This window comes from Pristis pectinata, chromosome 9 (assembly GCF_009764475.1).
Source record: "Pristis pectinata isolate sPriPec2 chromosome 9, sPriPec2.1.pri, whole genome shotgun sequence".
Lineage (NCBI taxonomy): Eukaryota > Metazoa > Chordata > Chondrichthyes > Rhinopristiformes > Pristidae > Pristis > Pristis pectinata.
The window spans coordinates 69,131,256-69,150,678 of record NC_067413.1 but is presented as its reverse complement, the minus strand read 5'-3'; the positions used below and the strand labels follow the sequence as shown (position 1 = coordinate 69,150,678).

The 19,423-nt window shown below is 41.5% G+C and overlaps 1 protein-coding gene across 12 annotated transcripts in view; it reads right to left on the bottom strand.

Moving 5' to 3' along the window:
- Positions 1–19,423, bottom strand: part of dtna (dystrobrevin, alpha) — a 194,863-nt gene that overhangs the window by 95,727 nt on the left and 79,713 nt on the right. For 8 of the 12 annotated variants that reach the window (XM_052023108.1, XM_052023106.1, XM_052023107.1 and 5 more), the window contains exons 4-7: positions 17,607–17,820; positions 16,365–16,466; positions 14,033–14,118; positions 10,623–10,777 (exon numbers count right to left, since the gene is read on the bottom strand). In XM_052023108.1, the coding sequence (XP_051879068.1) occupies positions 10,623–10,777; positions 14,033–14,118; positions 16,365–16,466; positions 17,607–17,820 (557 nt within the window). The remainder of the gene's footprint in view (positions 1–10,622; positions 10,778–14,032; positions 14,119–16,364; positions 16,467–17,606; positions 17,821–19,423) is intronic. The other 4 variants (XM_052023111.1, XM_052023115.1, XM_052023116.1 and 1 more) reach the window with 1 other exon arrangement.

Sequence of the window (19,423 nt, the reverse complement as noted above, 5' to 3'; positions counted from 1 at the left end):
AGAGTAGGCAGAGACAGAAAGAACAGCAATAGGGGGTCAATCGGATTAACTGCATTTATTTTAATAGCCTCAATGTCTATTGGGAAAGTAGTTGTTAAGTAGTGGGGACAGGGGGGAGCAGTCAATGGATGAAGGTGTCCATCAAGGATTGGCATTGGTGGGGGGGAACATGAAGGTAAATACAACTGGGATGGGGTGGAGTCGGGGGAAATAAACATACCTTGTGATTTCCCATTGGTGGGCTGGAACCAGCTCAGGGATACACCTTTTATACTGGGCTGCTGCAAAGGCAGTAGTGCAATAAAACAACGTAAACTGATTAAAAGTGAAAACCCATGGAGATTCAATGGAGTAGCAAAACATATCCAAAACTGGAAGCAAAAGGTAACAGTTGACAACTCTTTTTGTGATTGGAAGGCTGTTGCCAGTGGGGTTCCACATGGCTCAGACTCAGCCCCTTGCTTTTTGTAATCTACATTTATTGTTCAGATCTAAATATCAGGGACATGCAGCTCATACAGAATATTGCCATGTGGTTGACAACCAGAAGTAAAACTTTACACTGCAGGAAGTTATAGATGATCTGTCAGTTGGGCAGAAAAGCAGAGCAGTATTTCAGAGAAATGAGAGGTCATGCATTTGGGGAATTACAATAATCAACTTCATTCACTTATTGCAGAAAGAAACAGCGTTATGCAACTAAATTTCTAGTTCAGTATCTTCTGAGAAGGGAAGTGTTCAATAACTCCCACTTTCACTCTTCTTCCCAATTTGTTAGCCAACCCTCAAAAATTCATGTTTTGGAGCAGCCATTGTTGGAGTGGACAGAGTCAGGGTGAGTGGCTTTGGCACAACAGGCTTTGGCATCAAGAGGCGGAGGCCATCTGCAACAACACTGGTGTGTAGCTGGTAAGTAAAGGTAAGGTTTACTGTTATTGTTATAACTTTTAAGTAGACTAAAGCTAGGTAAGAAAAAAATAGTTCAGATGGAGGGCAAGGTGATGTGCTGCAGCTGCATGATGTGGGAGCTAGTGGACCCTGCTGTGGTGCACGGAGACCACATCTGCAGTAAGTGCTTGAGGCTGGAGGAACTTCGGCTCAGAATTATTGAGCTGGAGTCGCAGCTTCAAACATTGCGAAGCATCAGGGAGGGAGAGAGTTATGTAGATGCTGTGCATCGGGAGGCAGTCACCCCCCCCTCCCCCCCCACCCCCAACCCATTAGAGCAGATACTTCTAGGGTCCAGGAGGCAGATAGATGGGCGACTGCCAGGGGAGAGAAAGAGAAAGGGAACAGGCAGACAGAGCAGAGGACACCAGAGGCTGTTGCCTTCAAAAACAGGTTTTCCACTTTGGATGCTATTAAGGAGGATGACAGACAGGGATCGAGCGGCAGTAGCCAGGTCTCTGGCACTGGGACTGGTCCTGCTGCTCAGAAGGGAAGGGAGGAGAAGAGGAGGGCAATAGTGATAGGGGACTCGATAGACAGTGGAACAGACAGGAGGTTCTGTGGACATGAGCGAGAATCCCGGATGGTATGTTGCCTCCCAGGTGCCAGGGTCCAGGATGTCTCTGATCAGGTCCACAGCATTCTTGTGCTGGAGGGAAAGCAGCCAGAAGTCATGGTACACATTGGTACCAATGACATAGGTAGAAAGAGGGATGAGGTCCTGAAAAGTGAGTTTAGGGAGCTAGGCAGAAGGCTGAAGAACAGGACCTCAAGGGTAGCAATCTCAGGATTGCTGCCAGTGCCAAGTAATGGTGAAGGTAAGAATAGGAGGAGATAGCAGATGAATGCATGGCTGAGGAGTTGGTGTAAAGGTCAAGGTTTTAGATTTTTGGATCATTGAGATCTCTTCTGGGGAAGGTGGGACCGGTACAGATATATAGGGTATAAAGGTAGTAAGGTGGATGGGCTAAAGTGCATTTACTTAAATGCAAGAAGCATTAGGAATAAGGGTGATGAACTGAGAGCTTGGATAAATACATGGAACTATGATATTGTGGCTCTTGCAGACACTTGGCTGTCACCAGGGCAGGAATGGATACTGAATATTCCTGGATTTCAGTGTTTTAAAAGGGATAGGGAGGGGGGCAGAAGAGGAGGATTCTTGGTAGTGTGGAGGAGCAGAGGGATCTGGGTGTTCATATTCACAGATCCCTGAAAGTTGCCTCTCAGGTGGATAGGGTAGTTAAGAAAGGTTATGGGGTGTTAGCTTTCATAAGTCGAGGGATCGAGTTTAAGAGCCATGAGGTAATGATGCAGCTCTATAAAACTCTGGTTAGACCACACTTAGAGTACTGTGTCCAGTTCTGGTCGCCTCATTATAGGTAGGATGTGGAAGCATTGGAAAAAGTACAGAGGAGATTTACCAGGATGCTGCCTGGTTTAGAGAGCGTGCATTATGAGGAGAGACTAAGGGAGCTAGGGCTTTAATCTTTGGAGAGGAGGAGGATGAGAGGAGACATGATAGAGGTGTACAAAATATTAAGAGGAATAGATAGAATGGACAGCCAGCACCTCTTTCCCAGGGCACCAATGCTCAATACAAGAGGGCATGGCTTTAAAGTAATGGGTGGGAAGCTCAAGGGAGATATCAGAGGAAGGTTTTTTTTACCCAAAGAGTGGTTGCGGCATGGAATGAGCTGCCTAGGGTGATGGTGGAGGCAGGTACATTGGTCAAATTCAAGAGATTACTAGACAAGCATATGGAGGAATTTAAAATGGATATGAGAGGAAGGGGTTAGATAGTCTTGGGCAAGGTTTAAAGGTCAGCACAACATTGTGGGCCGATGGGCCTGTATTGTGCTGTACTGTTCTATGTTCTATGAAGCATGAGCAAGTCCAAAATTTCAGTCTTGATCCCCTATCACTGCTTTCAGAGTGTATAGACAATAAAGAGAGACAAACACTGTCCACAAATGCTATCCATGTGCAGTTTGAACATTGTCCTTTGGATTTCGTCCAGGGGCTTTGGTTTTCTTCCACATTCCAAAGATATGCAGGTTGGCAAGTTAATTGGCCATTGTAAATTGTCCTTTGTGTGTAGGTGAGTGGCAGAATCTGAGGGAGTTGAGGGGAATGTGGGGAGAATAGGTTATAGGGAACATTAGCAGGAGAATCGGAGCTAGCGTAGCTCGATGGGAACGAAATGTTTCCCCTTTATGTCATAAGGATATATGGAAATGTCATGCAAATTGTCAAAATATTTCCTCATTCATGTAACCAGCCAAACTGTAAGCTGCTAGAATTGGCTGAATGTTTCGTGCTGTCTGGAATAAATATTGACAGAGTCATGGAAGTGTTTAATAATGAACCAATTGGAAAATCGGGAAAAAGTGCCAAAAGATATCCACTGCTCATTGTTTCCATATTTTCTGTGAACTATTAGACATTCTTTAACATAGGGAAGTTATAAAGATGTTGTTGAATAATGTTTAGTTGAAGGAAACTATGCCAAATTAGTTTGGCAACTCACTTTCTTGGGATATGCTTCGTTTCCATTAGTGGTACAAAAAAGACTCAGTCCATCAGCTGGTCTAGTTCTCAGCTACACTAACCTTATTAGGACAAATTATTTTGTTTGTGAGATTCCTTTCATTACTCAAAGATCTCTCAGAGGGTTGTTCAAATTGAGGTGGAGGATTTGTTGTTGATCCTTCCCCTCTCTCCTTTTTTCTCTTCTTTTTATTCCCTAGCCCTTCCGTCCTTTGTTCCACAGGCCTTCATTTTCCTTCTTTACTTACAGTCCTCCCCGTCTTTCATTCCTCAATACCCTCAACACTTCCTCTCAATTTGCTGCTCCTATCCTCATCCCACATTTTTCTTTCCCACTTCTCTAACCCATCCATCTCATAGTTCTTTCCTATCTCTCACTTTCTTCCCCTTCTTCTGCTACAGTCTGCCAGCTCCTTACTACCCACAATAGAAGGTTCTGAGGAGAACTAAGGAGGGGTGAAAATAAGATAGACAATATAAACTTCAGTGAGCTAGTAATTATAATAACGTTTACATGGAATTTTTAAATCAGCAAAAAGTACAAGTTTTATCAAACAAAATCCGAGACCAAGCCATTTAAGGAAATAGGTTTTCAGGCAATGTTTTAAAGGAACAAAGAGTGACACACAGTTTGGAAAGGGAGTTCCAGATCTAGGGCCTTGACTTCCAAAGGTAATGGTCGCTGGTTGTGAAGGAGTTATGTTCAGGGCTACTCAAATGTGCGGAACTGGAAGAGTTGTAGGGCTGGAGGAGATTACAGGAAGCTGGAAATAGGGAGCTAGGGAAGTCTTCACAGAGGGTAAGAGTTTTAAAGCTGAGGTGGTGCTGAGTTGTGAGCAATGTAGGCCAGCATGCACTGGAATCCTGGGTGAGCTGAACTCAGTGCAAGTTTGGATACAGGCAGTGGTTCTGAGGATGCTGCTGACTGCAAGATCTATTTGTCCTTTTTTTTCTTTTTCCCTCTTTATTTTCAACAGCTTTGATCTTCTCCTCTCTAGATTTTCATCTTTGGTTACTTTTCCCTTCCCTACTTTTTCTTTTGTCTTCAGGTTCTTTCTTCCTTCTGCTGTCCGTCATTTGATGTCAGGAGGTGAGTGGGTGGAAACTTCAGGAGTACAATGTACAGCCACCACATTTAGTGCCACAGGCTGACAACAAACATCAAGCCAAGTTTACTTGGGTGGGATCCTTAGTTTAGGATAGGGCTCTGAGCCACAGAGAGCCAGGCAGGGAGAAATTAACTAGGGCTGGGTGTCCATGAGATGAAGAGGAAATGGTATTTCAAATGTGCAGATATTGAACAGTTGAAGGGAAAGGAAGTGTAATTTCAAGGATGAGAAGCTCTTTGAGCTGATTGTTTCTGCAGATGTCTGCATGTTGAGATCCATTTTTACATTTCAGTGATAAGCACTCCACTGTCTACTAATTTCTACTTTAATAACGTTAGAAATTAGTAGACAGTGGAGTGCTTATCACTGAAATAATTGGGAACATATTTGAGGTGATTCAGTCCCTGGGAAAGTTCTGGGAGCTGCTAGGATGAACAATGCAACATATTGATAATAAGAATCTGCCAGCATTTTAAGATGTTATACTACAGCATGGTGAGTGGGGGATGGGTAGGGGCCAAATACTGCCCATGGATTGTGGAAAATGGGCTAAAAACCTAAAAACCAAGTAAAACTAAAACCTGGTGAAATCCGAGAAGAGCAATACTATAGACATTTCTGGGCGCCTTAGTGCTATCGGATTTTCATTCTCCATTGCACAGTTTTTCCATACAACATCAGTACATGATAAAGATCAAATGGAAAGTTGGGCGGAGTGCTAGGAGATGCAATTCAATCCTGACAAGTGCGTGTTGATACATTTTGGAAAGTCAAACATGGGGAGCACATATACAGTGGGGTTAAGGAACGCTGATGAACAGAGGGATCTTAGGATTCAAATCCATATATTGCTGAAAGTGGCAACACAGAGCAGGGAAGAAGGCATATAGCATGCCTGCCTTGATAGTTTGGAGTGTAGAATATCAAAATTGGGAGGTTACGTTACAACTTTATAAAACACTAGTTAGACCGCACTTGGAGTATTGTGTGCAGTTCTGGTCCTACACTATTGTAAGGTAGCTGTTGCACTGGAGAGAGTGCAGAGCAAATTTACAAGGATGGTCCCAGGATTGGAGAACTTTAGTTATGGGGAGAGATTGGATAGGCTGGGCTTGTTTTCCCTGAAGCAAAGGAGGCTTAAGGGTGAACTGGTAGAGGTAAGTAAAATAATGAAAGGCACATTCAGGGTAAAAAGTCAGAATCTCTTTTTCATCATAGGGGTATCAAAAACAAGAGAGCACAAGTGTGGCGGAGGCTGAGGGGTGATCTGTTGGAAGTGTATAAAATTATGAGGGGCATAGAGAGGGTGGGCAAGCAATATCTTTTCCAGGGCATGCATTTAAGGTGAGAGGGCGTAGGTTCAGAACAGACGTGAGCCGTAGATTTTTTTACTCAGAGTGGTAGATGCCTGGGATACGTTGCCTGATAGGGTGGTGGAGGCAAATTCACTGGGGGCTTTCAAGAGGGTCTTGGATGGGCACATGAATGAGAGGAAAATGGAGAGATATGGGCATTCTGTAGGCAGGAGGGAACCACTATCTCGGCACAACATTGTGGGCCGAAGGGCCTGTTCTGTGCTGTACCATTCTAAGTTCTATGTACAAGTTTAATATGAGAGGAAGGAATTTTAGAGGGAACATGAGGGGAGTGGTTGATATCTGGATTTCAACACAGAGTGGTTGATATCTGGAGTGTGCTGCCAGAGGGTGGTGGTGGAATCAGATACAATTACTAAGTTAAAGGAGATTTTTGAACCGGTACTTGCATCGTAGGAAATGGACCTAATGTGGGCAAGTGCAATTAGTGCAGATGGGCAGGAAAGTTGGCATGGATGCAGTTGGCCAAAGAGTCTGTTGCTCTGCTGTACATCTCTATCACTCTATTACACATAACATTCATCTGCAGAGGGATTTTCAACCTCTGATCTGAAAAATGACAATTCATGTTTTCTTGCAATCCTGTTTCATATGAAACTATGCTTTTTAAAGAACCAACATTCAAACAGCATTCTTTGACCTCACTGATATCTTGACCTCCTGTGACTTCAACTATAAGCTCACAAGTGCCTTGACTGCTTTGCCCATGGAAATGTCTGTCAGCTTCCCAGTCTCAGGATCATCTCTGCCACATCTCATAGACTGCTGCTCACCACTGCATTGACAAGGTTACTCAAATTCCATACAGTCCCACACCTGAAACATTAACTGTCTCTCCTTCCACAGATGGCGCTGGAACATGGTGACTTGTTGCAAGCTGCTCTCTGCAGATCTACTCATTACTTTTACTATAATCGTTCTACCTTTTCAAATTTAAATTCTATGTCACTAGTTATTACTAATAATGCTCTTTTACCTGCAATGCAGTTCCCTGTAGCTGTGACACTTTACTTTGTATTCCGTTATTGTTTTTACCCTGTACTACCTCAAAGCACTGTGTAATGAATTGATCTGTATGAACGGTTTGCAAGACAAGTTTTTCACTGTACCTCGGTACAAGTGACAGTAATAACCAATACTCAAGGTGAGGAGACTTCATCTACTTTTTTTTCAGCCCACACAGTTGGCATGGACACTTGCCTGCATTTCAGTCTTCCCCAAAGTGCTAGCATTTGTAGACTGCATTCATCTCCTTACAGAGACCTCCCTGGTAAATTCCAGCAGTACCTGGCAGATCTCCATCGCTCAGGTGCACAAAGAGCATACCCCTTGCTTTTCCAGCATACCAAGGTCCTTCTGAACCCCTGGGAGCAGGCTCCTACCCCCTCCCATTATTGCAGCATTCATTCACAACATTTCTCTATAACTAGAAGGGTGTTGCTTGTATTGTGATATGTTCCCCTAAAAGTTTGCTGCAAAGATTGCACCTGGTGTTCTAGATGATAAGAACTGCAAGACATAAATGGAGAATGCAGTGCTGCAATTGTTGCATCAGTTTCAGTGCAATGCTGCACAGACAATGCTTTCCATCAACTCCATATTTGAAACTCTCATCCTTTATGCAGCTTTCACAAACTACACTAGAGTAACCTACAAAGTTCCTGACACATTTAGAAACAGATAGAAGTATTTACAATTTTAAAAAGTCTATTAGTTAAAAATATTGGCATAAGATTCTAAAATATCTAAATATTTAAAATAGTCTAAAAGACTTCTAAATTTTTTCTAAACAGCTTTAAAATCCAAATTCGCAATCAATTGAAGATGTAAAATTAGAAATGTATTTTTACACTAATTATCTACTTCTTGTACTTAAAAAAAACTCTTAGTTAAGGCTTTTGCATTCTCCATGGGGTTTCCGGTGTCAAAATAGCCAAAAAGATAACAAGAAGGGATTCCAAGCGTGTGTGTATGTATAGGAAAGTCTTGAAGTTGATGACAGTTACATGGGGTAATGCTAACGATTTCTCTGACTTTTCCCTACAAATTCAGGGTTATTGAAATTAACAGTAGTTTAGACATAAGTAGACATGGAGAACAATTGCCATAATTTCAAGCATCACATCCCAAAAGGAAACTGCAATCCATGTGTTTGGGTTGAGCATACAACCCAAATATTCTTAACCAAGAACATGTACATTATAGAATACCATGGCACAACACAATACATGAGCTTTTATAGCATCTCTACTAGTTTTTGCCTTATAGGATATATACATAGAACACTACAGCACAGTACAGGCCCTTCGGCCCACAACGTTATGCCAACATTTTATTCTGCTCTAAGATCTATCTAGCCCTTCCCTCCCACATAGCCCTCCACTTTTCTATCATTCATGTGGCTATTTAAGAGTCTCTTAATTGCTCCTAATGTATCTGCCCCCACAACCTCTGCCAGCAGTGCGTTCCTTGGACCCACCACTCTGTGTGTAAAAAACTTACCTCGGACATCCCCCTTATACCTTCCTCCCATCACTTATATCCCCCTCAAATTATGCCCCCTCATGTTAGCCATTGTTGCACTGGGAAAAAGTCTCTGACTGTCCACTCGATCTATGTCTCTTATCATCTTGTACTCCTCTATCAAGTCACCTCTCATCCTCCTTCTCTCCAAAGAGAAAAGCCCTAGCTCACTCAACCTATTCTCATAAGACATGCTCTCCAATCCAGGCAGCATCCTGGTAAATTTCCTCTGCACCCTCTCCAAAGCTTCCACATCATTCCTATAATGAGGCAACCAGAACTGAACACAATACTCCAAGTGTGGTCTAACCAGAGTTCTATCGAGCTGCACTATTACCTTGCAGCTCTTGAACTCAATACCTCGACTTATGAAGACCAACACATCATACGCCTTCTTAACAACCCTATCGGCCTGTGCGGCAACCTTAAGGGATCTATGGATGTGTACCCCAAGATCACTCTGTTTCTCCACACTGCTAAGAGCCCTGCCATTAACCCTGTATTCTGCCTCTAAATTTGATCTTCCATACCATATCACTTCACACTTTACCAGGTTGAACTCCATCTGCCACTTCTCAGCCCAACTCTGCATCCTATCAATGTCCTGTTATAATCTACAGCAACCTTCTACACTATCCACAACACCACCAACCTTCATATCATCAGCAAACTCACTGACCCACCCTTCCACATCCTCATCCAAGTCACTTATAAAAATCACAAAGAGCAGGGGTCCCAGACAGATCCCTGCAGAACACCACTGGTCACCACCCTCCAGGCAGAATACGCTCCACCTACCACCACCCTGTCTTCTATGGGTGAGCCAATTCTGAATCCACACAGCTAAGTTTCCCTGGATTCCATGCCTTCTGACTTTCTGAATGAGCCTTCCATGAGGAACCTTATCAAACACCACACTAAAATCCATGTACACCATATCCACTGCTCTACCTTCATCAATGTGCTTCATCACATCCTCAAATAATTCAAGCTAATTACAATAATGTAATTAGAGTCAAATAAACTACTAACAATGTTTTCCAAACAATAAATAAAATAATATTAGATTGATATTCATACACAGTTGTAGCAATACACATTAGATCCACATCAGCTTCTCAAAGGAGAAAGGAGATGGCATTTTGGTTGTGAGCCTCTGTGGAGTGGAAACAATTTTAATTGGGAATAAAGTTATATAAACTTCCTCCAGAGAAATTTTGTCCTAGATATCCATTTGGTCATTGCAGCAGTGCATAAACAATCTTTTTGGTCATTGTCTTGTCATTGCAATTTTCAACAGCTGCTGAAACAGTGCCCACTTTCTTGAGGCTGAAAATTTGGTGCTTGGGACCAAGTCAAGGTCCAGGGTTAGGCAGTTATAAACCAGGGATCATGGCCTGGAGTCAGGGGTAGAGAAAGAGTAAGTGAATCAGGCACCTCGGCCTCACATCTTGAGAATCAGAAGATCAAGACTTAAGCCTCACAGTAATCCGCCGAGAGAAGACTCAAAGGGTCAAAGGCGAGTACACAAGTTAACCTTACATTGGTCCCAATGAAGCAGTACATCATTAAAGCCTAACTGACCTCTGTGTTTGCCCAAGGATGGTCACTCCTGGGACAACATAATCAAATTTACCTCACAATGCTGTAGTACTATTGCAAAGAAAATGATATCATCCTGTGTGCAACTGGTGCAGAAGTCACTTCAGGAATGCAAGGGTGATTCATACTGGGAATTGCCCAGTTGAATTTCCAGATTAGAGTGTCCACAAAATGGTCCTTATTGTTTTCCACTGCTGATAAAGTCAATTTACAAACTCAAAATGAAAGAAAGCATTATTGTATTGAATTTTTAGCTGTCATAATATTACAGCCTTATATTTTAAATGTCATTAAAATTACATTTAATATAACAGGAAGCTATACTCATCCTCAGCCATGGTTTAAGGCAGAAGAGCATTGCAAATCAGAGGAAAAAAGTAAATTGCTCCTTTTCCTCCATGTTTTCCACTGAAATTATGACAGACAATGAGGAGAAATCTGTGGAAATCAATAAATAGAAGCCACTGTTATCAGCTGTTGATGAAGAGACTAAATAATTTTAATGGTATTTCACCTGCTGGGAAAAGCACGATCTTGATGCTTGCTCTGTGTACCCAAAGGAGGGACCTTCGAACACTGATGTGGGCAACTTCAGCACCTCTCGTAGAAACTGATCAAACTTTGCATATATCATTACTCCATTGGAGTCTGATATTTGGGAGAAAATATCTGAAAGATATTGAGAGAAAATGAACACCATTAAAGATTTTGTAAAAACACAACATAAAAGAACACTTTTATTAAACAGGCTACACATTTTAACCACCCAAATGGAAAAACAAACAAAGACCAGGCCCACTGTCTCTGCCTTAACAACTGAGAATGAGTCTCCAAATAACATAATTTACATCCATTCAGCAAGCTGATTATGTGAAACATGATCCTAATAGTTGTATTGCCAAAGTAGGGCAGGAAATAGGTTGTGACAGATGGTATTAAAGGCCATGCTGCAGTGTCTTCCTCATGAGTGGAAAAGACAGGGGTGAACAGACAGATCAATTTTGAAGGATCTGACAATAAGCTGATGGCACTGACTGCCATTAGCTTATTGTCAGATAAAGAAGTGTAAGCCCTATAAGTTCTCAAAACCCACATGCAAATAACAAAATAAAATTGCTTAACATTCTAAAATTCTTCCTGATGAAAGGTGAGAATCCCATTCTTGGTTCTCAGATTGGTTGCACCTTTCCATCATGAGAGAGAGAGAGAGAGAGAGCGCACTTCAGCTGCTCAGATTGAGGTCATTCTAAAAATTTGAACAGGTGGGAACTAAGAGGTAAATCAACGTTTCAACATTAGTTTAGGCTGACTTTAAAAATATTTTGGACTGGAAGTGGGGAGGTAGGTTTAGCAAAATTACTCTCCATGAATTAAGACACTTGCATTTCAAGAAATGTTCTGATTGCTGATCAAGAAAACAATCAACTAATACAAAAACAACAGCTGAGAAATTGTTTTTCCTTAAAAAGATGCATAAAATCCCTTAGATGTAAGGCACTGTGCACAAATGAATGATCCTTGTTGCCTTTGGGTATGGAAAGTCCCTTCCTCTGACATGGCACAAGCGGAGGAGCCCATGTGTCCTGTGGAGAGCCAGTCAAGAGCAGTCTGGGGAACAATAGTGGGAGGTTTAGAGACAGTCAAAATGTGGGGAGAGAGAACCTCACGTGTCCAGTCCAGGCATCATCCTTTGGGATGGGAAATTAACAATTGACTTTGATAAGGTCTCCGGGAAGCAACCTGGTAGTTACGGTGCCAGGATCCCAAAGGAGACCTGCAGCAGTGGATCGTGGGTGTAAGTAGAAAGCTTATCTACCTATAGAATGATCTACGCACAGGATTCCTGGTGATGGACATGCCCAGGCAGACTCCCATTAGATTATGACAAAGCTACTCCTCTTATCACACAGAGAAAGTTGATGTACCTTTTAGAGACTGGCAGACTTTACTGGTCAGAACCAAAATCACCACATATAGGGTGTTTTATCAGGCATTTCATTATTGGCAACCTAGCCTTACTGAGATTGAAGTCAGGGGTCATTATGGATGCTGGGCACTTTGAATAATGATTAGGCCTAAGTGCCAATAATACTGAGCTCGATCACCCAAGTGAAATAACTGGGTGAAACTGATTATATCATTGCACCCTCAGAGATAAAGGTTTCTTCTCAGTATTTAATGTATTTGAAAGGTGCCACATAGGGCTGTTGAAGAAGATAGCCACAGAGAACAATGTTATTCTATTAAATTTTTCATTTCACAGTGGCATTGACTTGTTTTATAAATAAGTGGCGGCTGGGCTTTTGTTGTGGTTTCAACTAACCAACAGTACAGTGATCTAGCAACTCACTAAATGAATTGCAGCTCCCAAAAGGGAAATTCAGATGAAAGCAACAAAGAATTCCGTTCTTTTTCCCACAGATGTGCTAGCTAATGAGAAATAGTGAGTCATTAAAACATAACTGTCACCAAAATGTCAGTCTACTGCCTTTAGAATATTTTAATATTAACAGTTTGATGATGGGATCAGGTTTTCTGTGAGCCATGACCCACTGTCTTCATTTAGAATCATAGAAATTTACAGCCAGAAAGATGTTATTCTCTCACTGTGTCCATGTCAGCCAAAAACTGTGTTATTTCACTTAATCCCACCTCCCAACACTCAATCCATATCCCTGTAGGTTACAGCTCTTCAAGTGGTATGTTTTAAGCCTTTCAGGAAGTGTGATCAAGTCATGTGACTACTGGCTCAGTTTCCTCCAACCTTTCCGCCAATTAACTTAATGACCCTAGTTAAGGTCCTCTCTGCTAAAAAAAAAAGGTCCTTTCTGATAACTCCTCCTCACTTTCCTCACCAATATGCTGCCCGATTCCTCCTGCCACTACATTCTTCTCCCCATCGACCCAGGACCCCAATCCACCAACCATCACTCACCCTCACAATTCCTCTTCTAATAACCTCACTGACCCTTGAGGTCCCAATTCCCATAAACCCACCCCACATCATCCCTGCCCCACTGGCCCGTTTCCCCCCCACAACCAATATCTTATGCCCTATATGATCCTGAATTTTGCAGCAGCATGGCCTTAAACCAAACATGTATTCATCTTCTTGATACTTTTCCATTGACATGCCTTTATAGGCACCATTCACTTTCTCCCATTCAGTTAAACAGCCAATTTAAACTTCTGCAGCTTTTTTCAAATCTTTCTATTAAAAATTCAGTTTTTCATCCATGGTCAAACACATAAAGGAATTGAGGTACAGAGATATTATGTGAAATACTGAGGCACATGTATTTTAGATATTAAATGACATTCATACAGCAGTGCCAACAGGCTTTTCGTAAAGCTGTCCATCTGTGCTACTTCCCTATGTTATGATATGTTCCAACAATTTCTGCACTTCAAAAGTATGTCATTGAATATGAAGCATGAGGGGCAGCACAGTAGCACAGCCAGTAGAGCTGCTGCCTTACAGCTCCAGTGACCCAGGCTCAATCCTGACTTTGGGTGCTATCTGTGTGGAATTTGCATGTTCTCCTTGTGAATATGTGGGTTTCCTGTGGCTGCTCCAGTTTCTTCCCACATCCTGAAAAATATCCTGCTCGATAGGCTAATGAGCCAATTTAGTTGTCCCTTGTGTGCAGATCAGTGGTAGAACTTGGGGGGAGCTGAGGGGAATGTGGGGAAGTTAAAATGAATTAGAGTGAAAATGGGTGCTTGATGGTCAGCGTGGACGTTGAGCCGAAGGGCCTGTTTCTGTGCTGTACATCTTTATGTCTCATTACAGATTGTTGAAGATGCACAAGGTAATATATAAAGACAAGTCTTTCTTTCTTACATATCTTAATGTGGAGGCAAATGATTGTGAATAGTAAAACAATTAAACATTATAACAATCATTCTGCACTGAATACTTACATCTCAGTTTGTCCAGAATCTTCCCTCCACATATTGTTGCTAGTGCCACTTTCACAGCAAAAACTGAGATTTTGCCATGGCCTTCTCTAAAAAAAACCACAATGTGACAATTTAAACAACAATTGATTTGTCAGTCGTCTAAAAATAGAGATGCATGAAGCAAATTTGCTTTAGCAAAGAAATTCAATCTATCATTTACATTGGTTGTTACAGTTGTATATAAAGGAATGAATTATTTCCACAATGTGAAAGTTTTAAAGCAAATTTTTTTATCAGTTGGGATTCCTTCCCATGATTTGCCTATTTGAGTATCAAATAATGCCTATTTGAGTATCAGTGAGTGACGGTTTAAATTTAAAAAAAGTAACTTCTTGACACTTGGAACTTGAATCAAATATTTTGTTCTATTTTATTATTGGGGGGAGTTGATGGAAATGTGGGGAAATGAGGCTACAGGGAAAATTAGCAGAGGAAAGGGATTACTCAGAGCCAGAATGGACTTGATGAGCTGAAATGGCCTCCTTCTATGTTGTGAGAAAAATACACAAACTGTGGTTTTAAGTTCTCTTAAGCTATCCTTGAGACTGAGACATAACTGTCTTGCAGTTCTGAGCTAGAACTAAATCAGGTTACATCATAAACTTTGTCCATTTACCACTAGCAACACATTAGCAGATGATGAATTTCATAGGTGGCGAGGAACAGTTAAAATTAGTCAGGACAACTTAAGGTTACTTTATATCTCTTAAAAGGGTGGGGCATTGTAGCTGGTACAGGTGCTGGCAGATAGCAACTATTTCTACAACTAAAACTGAGCCAAGGAACCACAGAGAAGGCACAAAAGAGATGAGAGCAGTCTTGTTAGAGGAAGTGAAGAGACAAAATGACTCGGCTCTCTGGGAGAGACGATTCCAAGCAGGGGCTTGGTAGACCTCGACTAACAGTACAGACAGTGTCTGCTGGATGAAGCATTGAAAGAACTTTACAAAAGTGACTCAGGCAAATTCTGCCCCCGCGTTCCCCCCCCCCCCCCCCCCCCCCAACTCAAATACACACAGAGTGAGTGGTAGAATGTGCAATGTACTGCTAGGAGTAGTAGTGGAAGCAGATTCAATAATGGCATTTAAAAGACAGCTGGATAAGTTTCTGAGAGGAAAGAACTTAAGAGCTGTGCAGAGAGGGCAAGAGTCGGATAAGCTGGAAAAATAGGGACTTGACAGGTCAAAAGGCCTTCCTCCATGCTGCAATTGTATTGCAATCCTGTGAAGTTTATTGACCTCAGCCAAGTCAGCAAGGTCAATAAACAACTTCAAATGCTGCATCACACCAACTTCACCACTAATGTCAGACACTGTTCAATGCACTACACTTACAACACTAACACACCATTACATCTATAAATCCTGGACTGTATTTATCCTTAAAACGACATTTCTAAAACAATTTATTTGATCATTTTCACACTGCTGATTTAGAGAGCTTATGGTGCACTTTTCCTACATAATGACAGCAACTATACTTCAAAACTAATTCACTGGTTGTAAAGTACTTTAGGACATTCTGAAATGGATTTTAAAGGCACCATAATAATTTGTTTTTCCCTTTCTTTAAGACTAATCCTAAAATTCATGTGCTTTGCCATAAACACGCAGAACACTGTTTTATCACACCCACATCTCACAGCTTGCACACCATGTCGGCTATTCACCACTGACAGGCATCTCACCCAAACACTGCACTCCTCTCACAAAGAAAAAGATGATGCACACCTGAAATAGAATCATCCAACTGGAGGAAGAAAAGTGTCTCTCCAATAAACTAACCCCACACATGAAGTGATGCCGGCAATTATTGAGACATTATTGCCGAGTGATGAAGTTGAAGCTATTGAAGATAACATCTCAAACCTAATTCTCCTCCTTACCTGTCACATCAATCACCTGTCCCTACACCTCCTTTGCTCCCTGCCTCCTTCTCACTTCCTGGCTTTCTTCAACCCACATTCTTGAAGTTACAAATTGCAATCGATTTAAGCATGCTCCTCTTACTTTCCTCTTTCCCTATGCAGTTTCCCTACACCTTTACCCGTGTCTTTTTCATTTCAGATATCCAAGAAATGCAAACTGGCCAAGAAGTGCAGGAAGAAAAAGGAAACAATGATGCTAAAGAAACCTAGATTCTCAATTTCACATTCTATGCCACTAATTCAGCCCAAATATTAACATAGAGTATAATTTAGATGACTGTATTGAGTAAGATCTGCAAAATGAGATTCCACTTAAAGGGATTATAGGCAGGTTAGCAATGAAGGACCATGTAGGTGACAACTTACTGGTGGGCAAGGTTCACACCAGTTTGGCTGCTGATGAGGTAGCCTTCAGAAGGCTGCTGATGGGTGTGCACATTGAAAATGCTTGGTAGACTGTGGAGCCTGCTAAAAAAAACATGTCTCAACTCAGTTTGAATCCGACAGAATTTTGTGTGGAGTTCGGAGAGGATTTCTTTGTAGCACGGAAACGATGCCCAATTTCATTTGTATTTAGTGAACCCACTATGACATAACCTCTAATGGCCAACATCACAACTTCCACTGCAGCACAGTCTGACTGACAGCTCAATTGCTGCCATCATGTCTTTGGATTATGATACATGGAGCAACTTGTAGCATCAATGTCTGTTGAGATGCCGTCCTGGGGGAATGGAAGTGGCTCCACTGTCTCATCTCAGAGTAAATATTTCCCATTCTCCCAAAGCAACCATTCAATGATTGCACAAAGAGACTGTTCTCTGCCTTTGGCACCGGGTCTGGGAGTTCTGTTACTATTCAGCCTAATTTTCTTCCAGAATAGAGAATAAATTCACTAATAATTACAATGGTTCTGGTCACCACACTATAGGAAGGATGTGATTAAGCCAGAGAGGGTGCATAGAAGATACGCAGGAATGTTGTCTGGACTGGAGAGTTTGACTAATAAGGAGACTAGATAGGCTGAGACTGTTTTCCCTGGAGTGGATGAGGCTGGGGGAGGGGGGCTGCAGGTGACTTTATAGAAGTTTATAAAGTCCATCTATCTACCCCAAGTAGGTGAGTCTAAAACTAAAAGGCATAGGTTGAGAGGAAAAACATTTAAAGGGGACCTGATGGGCAAGTTTTTTCCACATAGAAGATGTTGGGTATTTGTAACAACCTGCCAGAGGAGGTAGTAGAGGCAGATATAATTACCATGTTTAAAAGACATTTGGACAGGTACAAGGATAGGAAAGGTTGAGGAATATTGGCCAAATGTAGGCAAATGAGATTAGCATAGATAGCCACCTTGGTCAGCATGGATGAGTTAGGTCAAAGGGCTTGTTTCCATGCGGTGTAACTCTTACTTATCTCTATGAATCTAGGAAAAAATGAAATTTTCTTTGATTGAATGTGACATATAACTAGTAAAGAACACAACTCAGGCTGAGTGACTGCTTTTACATGAGTATTAAAACATCCCACTGGATTTTGACAATTAAAGTCAAGCTTAGTATCGCCAATAAAATTTGAAAACTAAGCTGACGAAACTGCGATGAAACTTACCCATCATAAGCAGCGAGCAGAAAGTTCAGCAGTAAACTAATAGACTGTTCAACATTTATCTGATGGGTGGTTGGCATTCGTTTGTTCAGCTGGTAAAGTATTGTGGAGATGATAGCTTCCAAGCGAGCCACACTGAGTTCAGCATTTGGATCCATTGTATTTAGCCCATTTTCTCTGAATGCCTCTATTACATTCCAAACATCTACCAAGTGCACTAAACAAGTAAAAAGAAAAAGATGGGTGAGTTTCATGAAAAAGGAGGCAGTTAAACCTGGCTGTCTCAACCTCCATCCCCAACTGGCCGCAAGGTGTCCTCTTCACCTCCTCCTCAAACTTGCATTCTCTACTTTCTCCTTCATTTTGATCATTTTCCACCAGGATTGATCTAGTCAGTGACACGCATGGATTCCTTACTGATGTAATTATGGTGGTGTTGAATGTTTTTCACCTCTATAGCGCGGTACTCATTCAACATCACTCCTCTATTTCCAGCATTTTTTGTGTTTACTTTAGATTTCCAGATTCTGCAGATTTTTGATTTCCACTTGACAATATACAGCATTAGTGTTCTGTTTGATTCCACATTGGGCTTCAAATGATACCAAGTTTTGGAATCTTTAAATTTTAAGCAATTTCACTTGACACTCTATTTCTTTATCCCTAGCTCCATGGAAAACATCCTAGAGATTTTTGTTATGTCTATGCTTAAATTTTCCTTTATTTCCCATCTGAATACATCACGGGCACATCCCTCCCCACCATCGGTAGTATCTACAGGAGGCGCTGCCTCAAAAAGATAACATCCATCATCAAAGATCCCCACTCTCTGGGCCATGCCATCTTCTTTCAGCTACCATTGGGTAAGGGGTACAGAAGCCTGAAGTGCCACACCTCTAGGTTCAAGAACAGCTGCTTCCCTTCAACTGTTCAGCTCTTGAACCAACCAGCACAACCCTAATCGCTAGAGTTTAGCAACACTATGACCACTTTGCACTAAAATGGACTTTGGTTTGTTTTTGTTCTAATTGCAGTCTTTCTTGTAAAAATTGTGTTTACGTTTAATTTATGTTTTTCTTGTAAATGCTGCTTATATGATGCTATGTGCCTGTGATGCTGCTGTAAGTTTTTTTATTGCACCTGTGCATACATGTAGTTGTGCACATGACAATAAACTCAACTCCATATGGAATTGTAAATTCATCTCCCTGCATTCTACTCTGCTGGCTTGGTGCTGCTAAAATCAACCCAGCGCACTCTCCTCTATTACAAAACCATATGCTTATCACAGATGATATAGATAATTTTGCCAATCACAATTAATTCATTGAGAGATTTTTAATTCCCCATTTCAATATGTAATTGCCTCTTTAAAATTCACTTCCAATACTCATTTCGGATGTCTGTGCCATTTGTTAATTACTCTGTGTAAGGAATAACTTTTTGGCAACAATCTTAATCTGTCTTTAATGAGCTTCAGCCGGTGTTCTCTTCTTGCATTCTCGCTATTCAGTTCAAAGCAATGTTTCAAGGCTATCTTCTCAATTTTTTTTAGCTATATTGTTTATCTCCATGAAAATCTCACAAAGATGATGCCTTTCCATGCTTAAAAGCCCTGGTTTCCTCATCTCTCCTTATAGCTCATACCGTTACCCCCAGGGATCATTTTGCCAATCAAAACAGGTCACTGTTTGGTCAATAGCATGTCCAATCAGCTTAATCACAATTTATCCTGATTTGTATTTGAGTGCTTTAGCTATGGAGTTCAACATTCTATGGCTTTGTTGATTGTTGCTCCGCATAGTTAGACATGCTCAGCA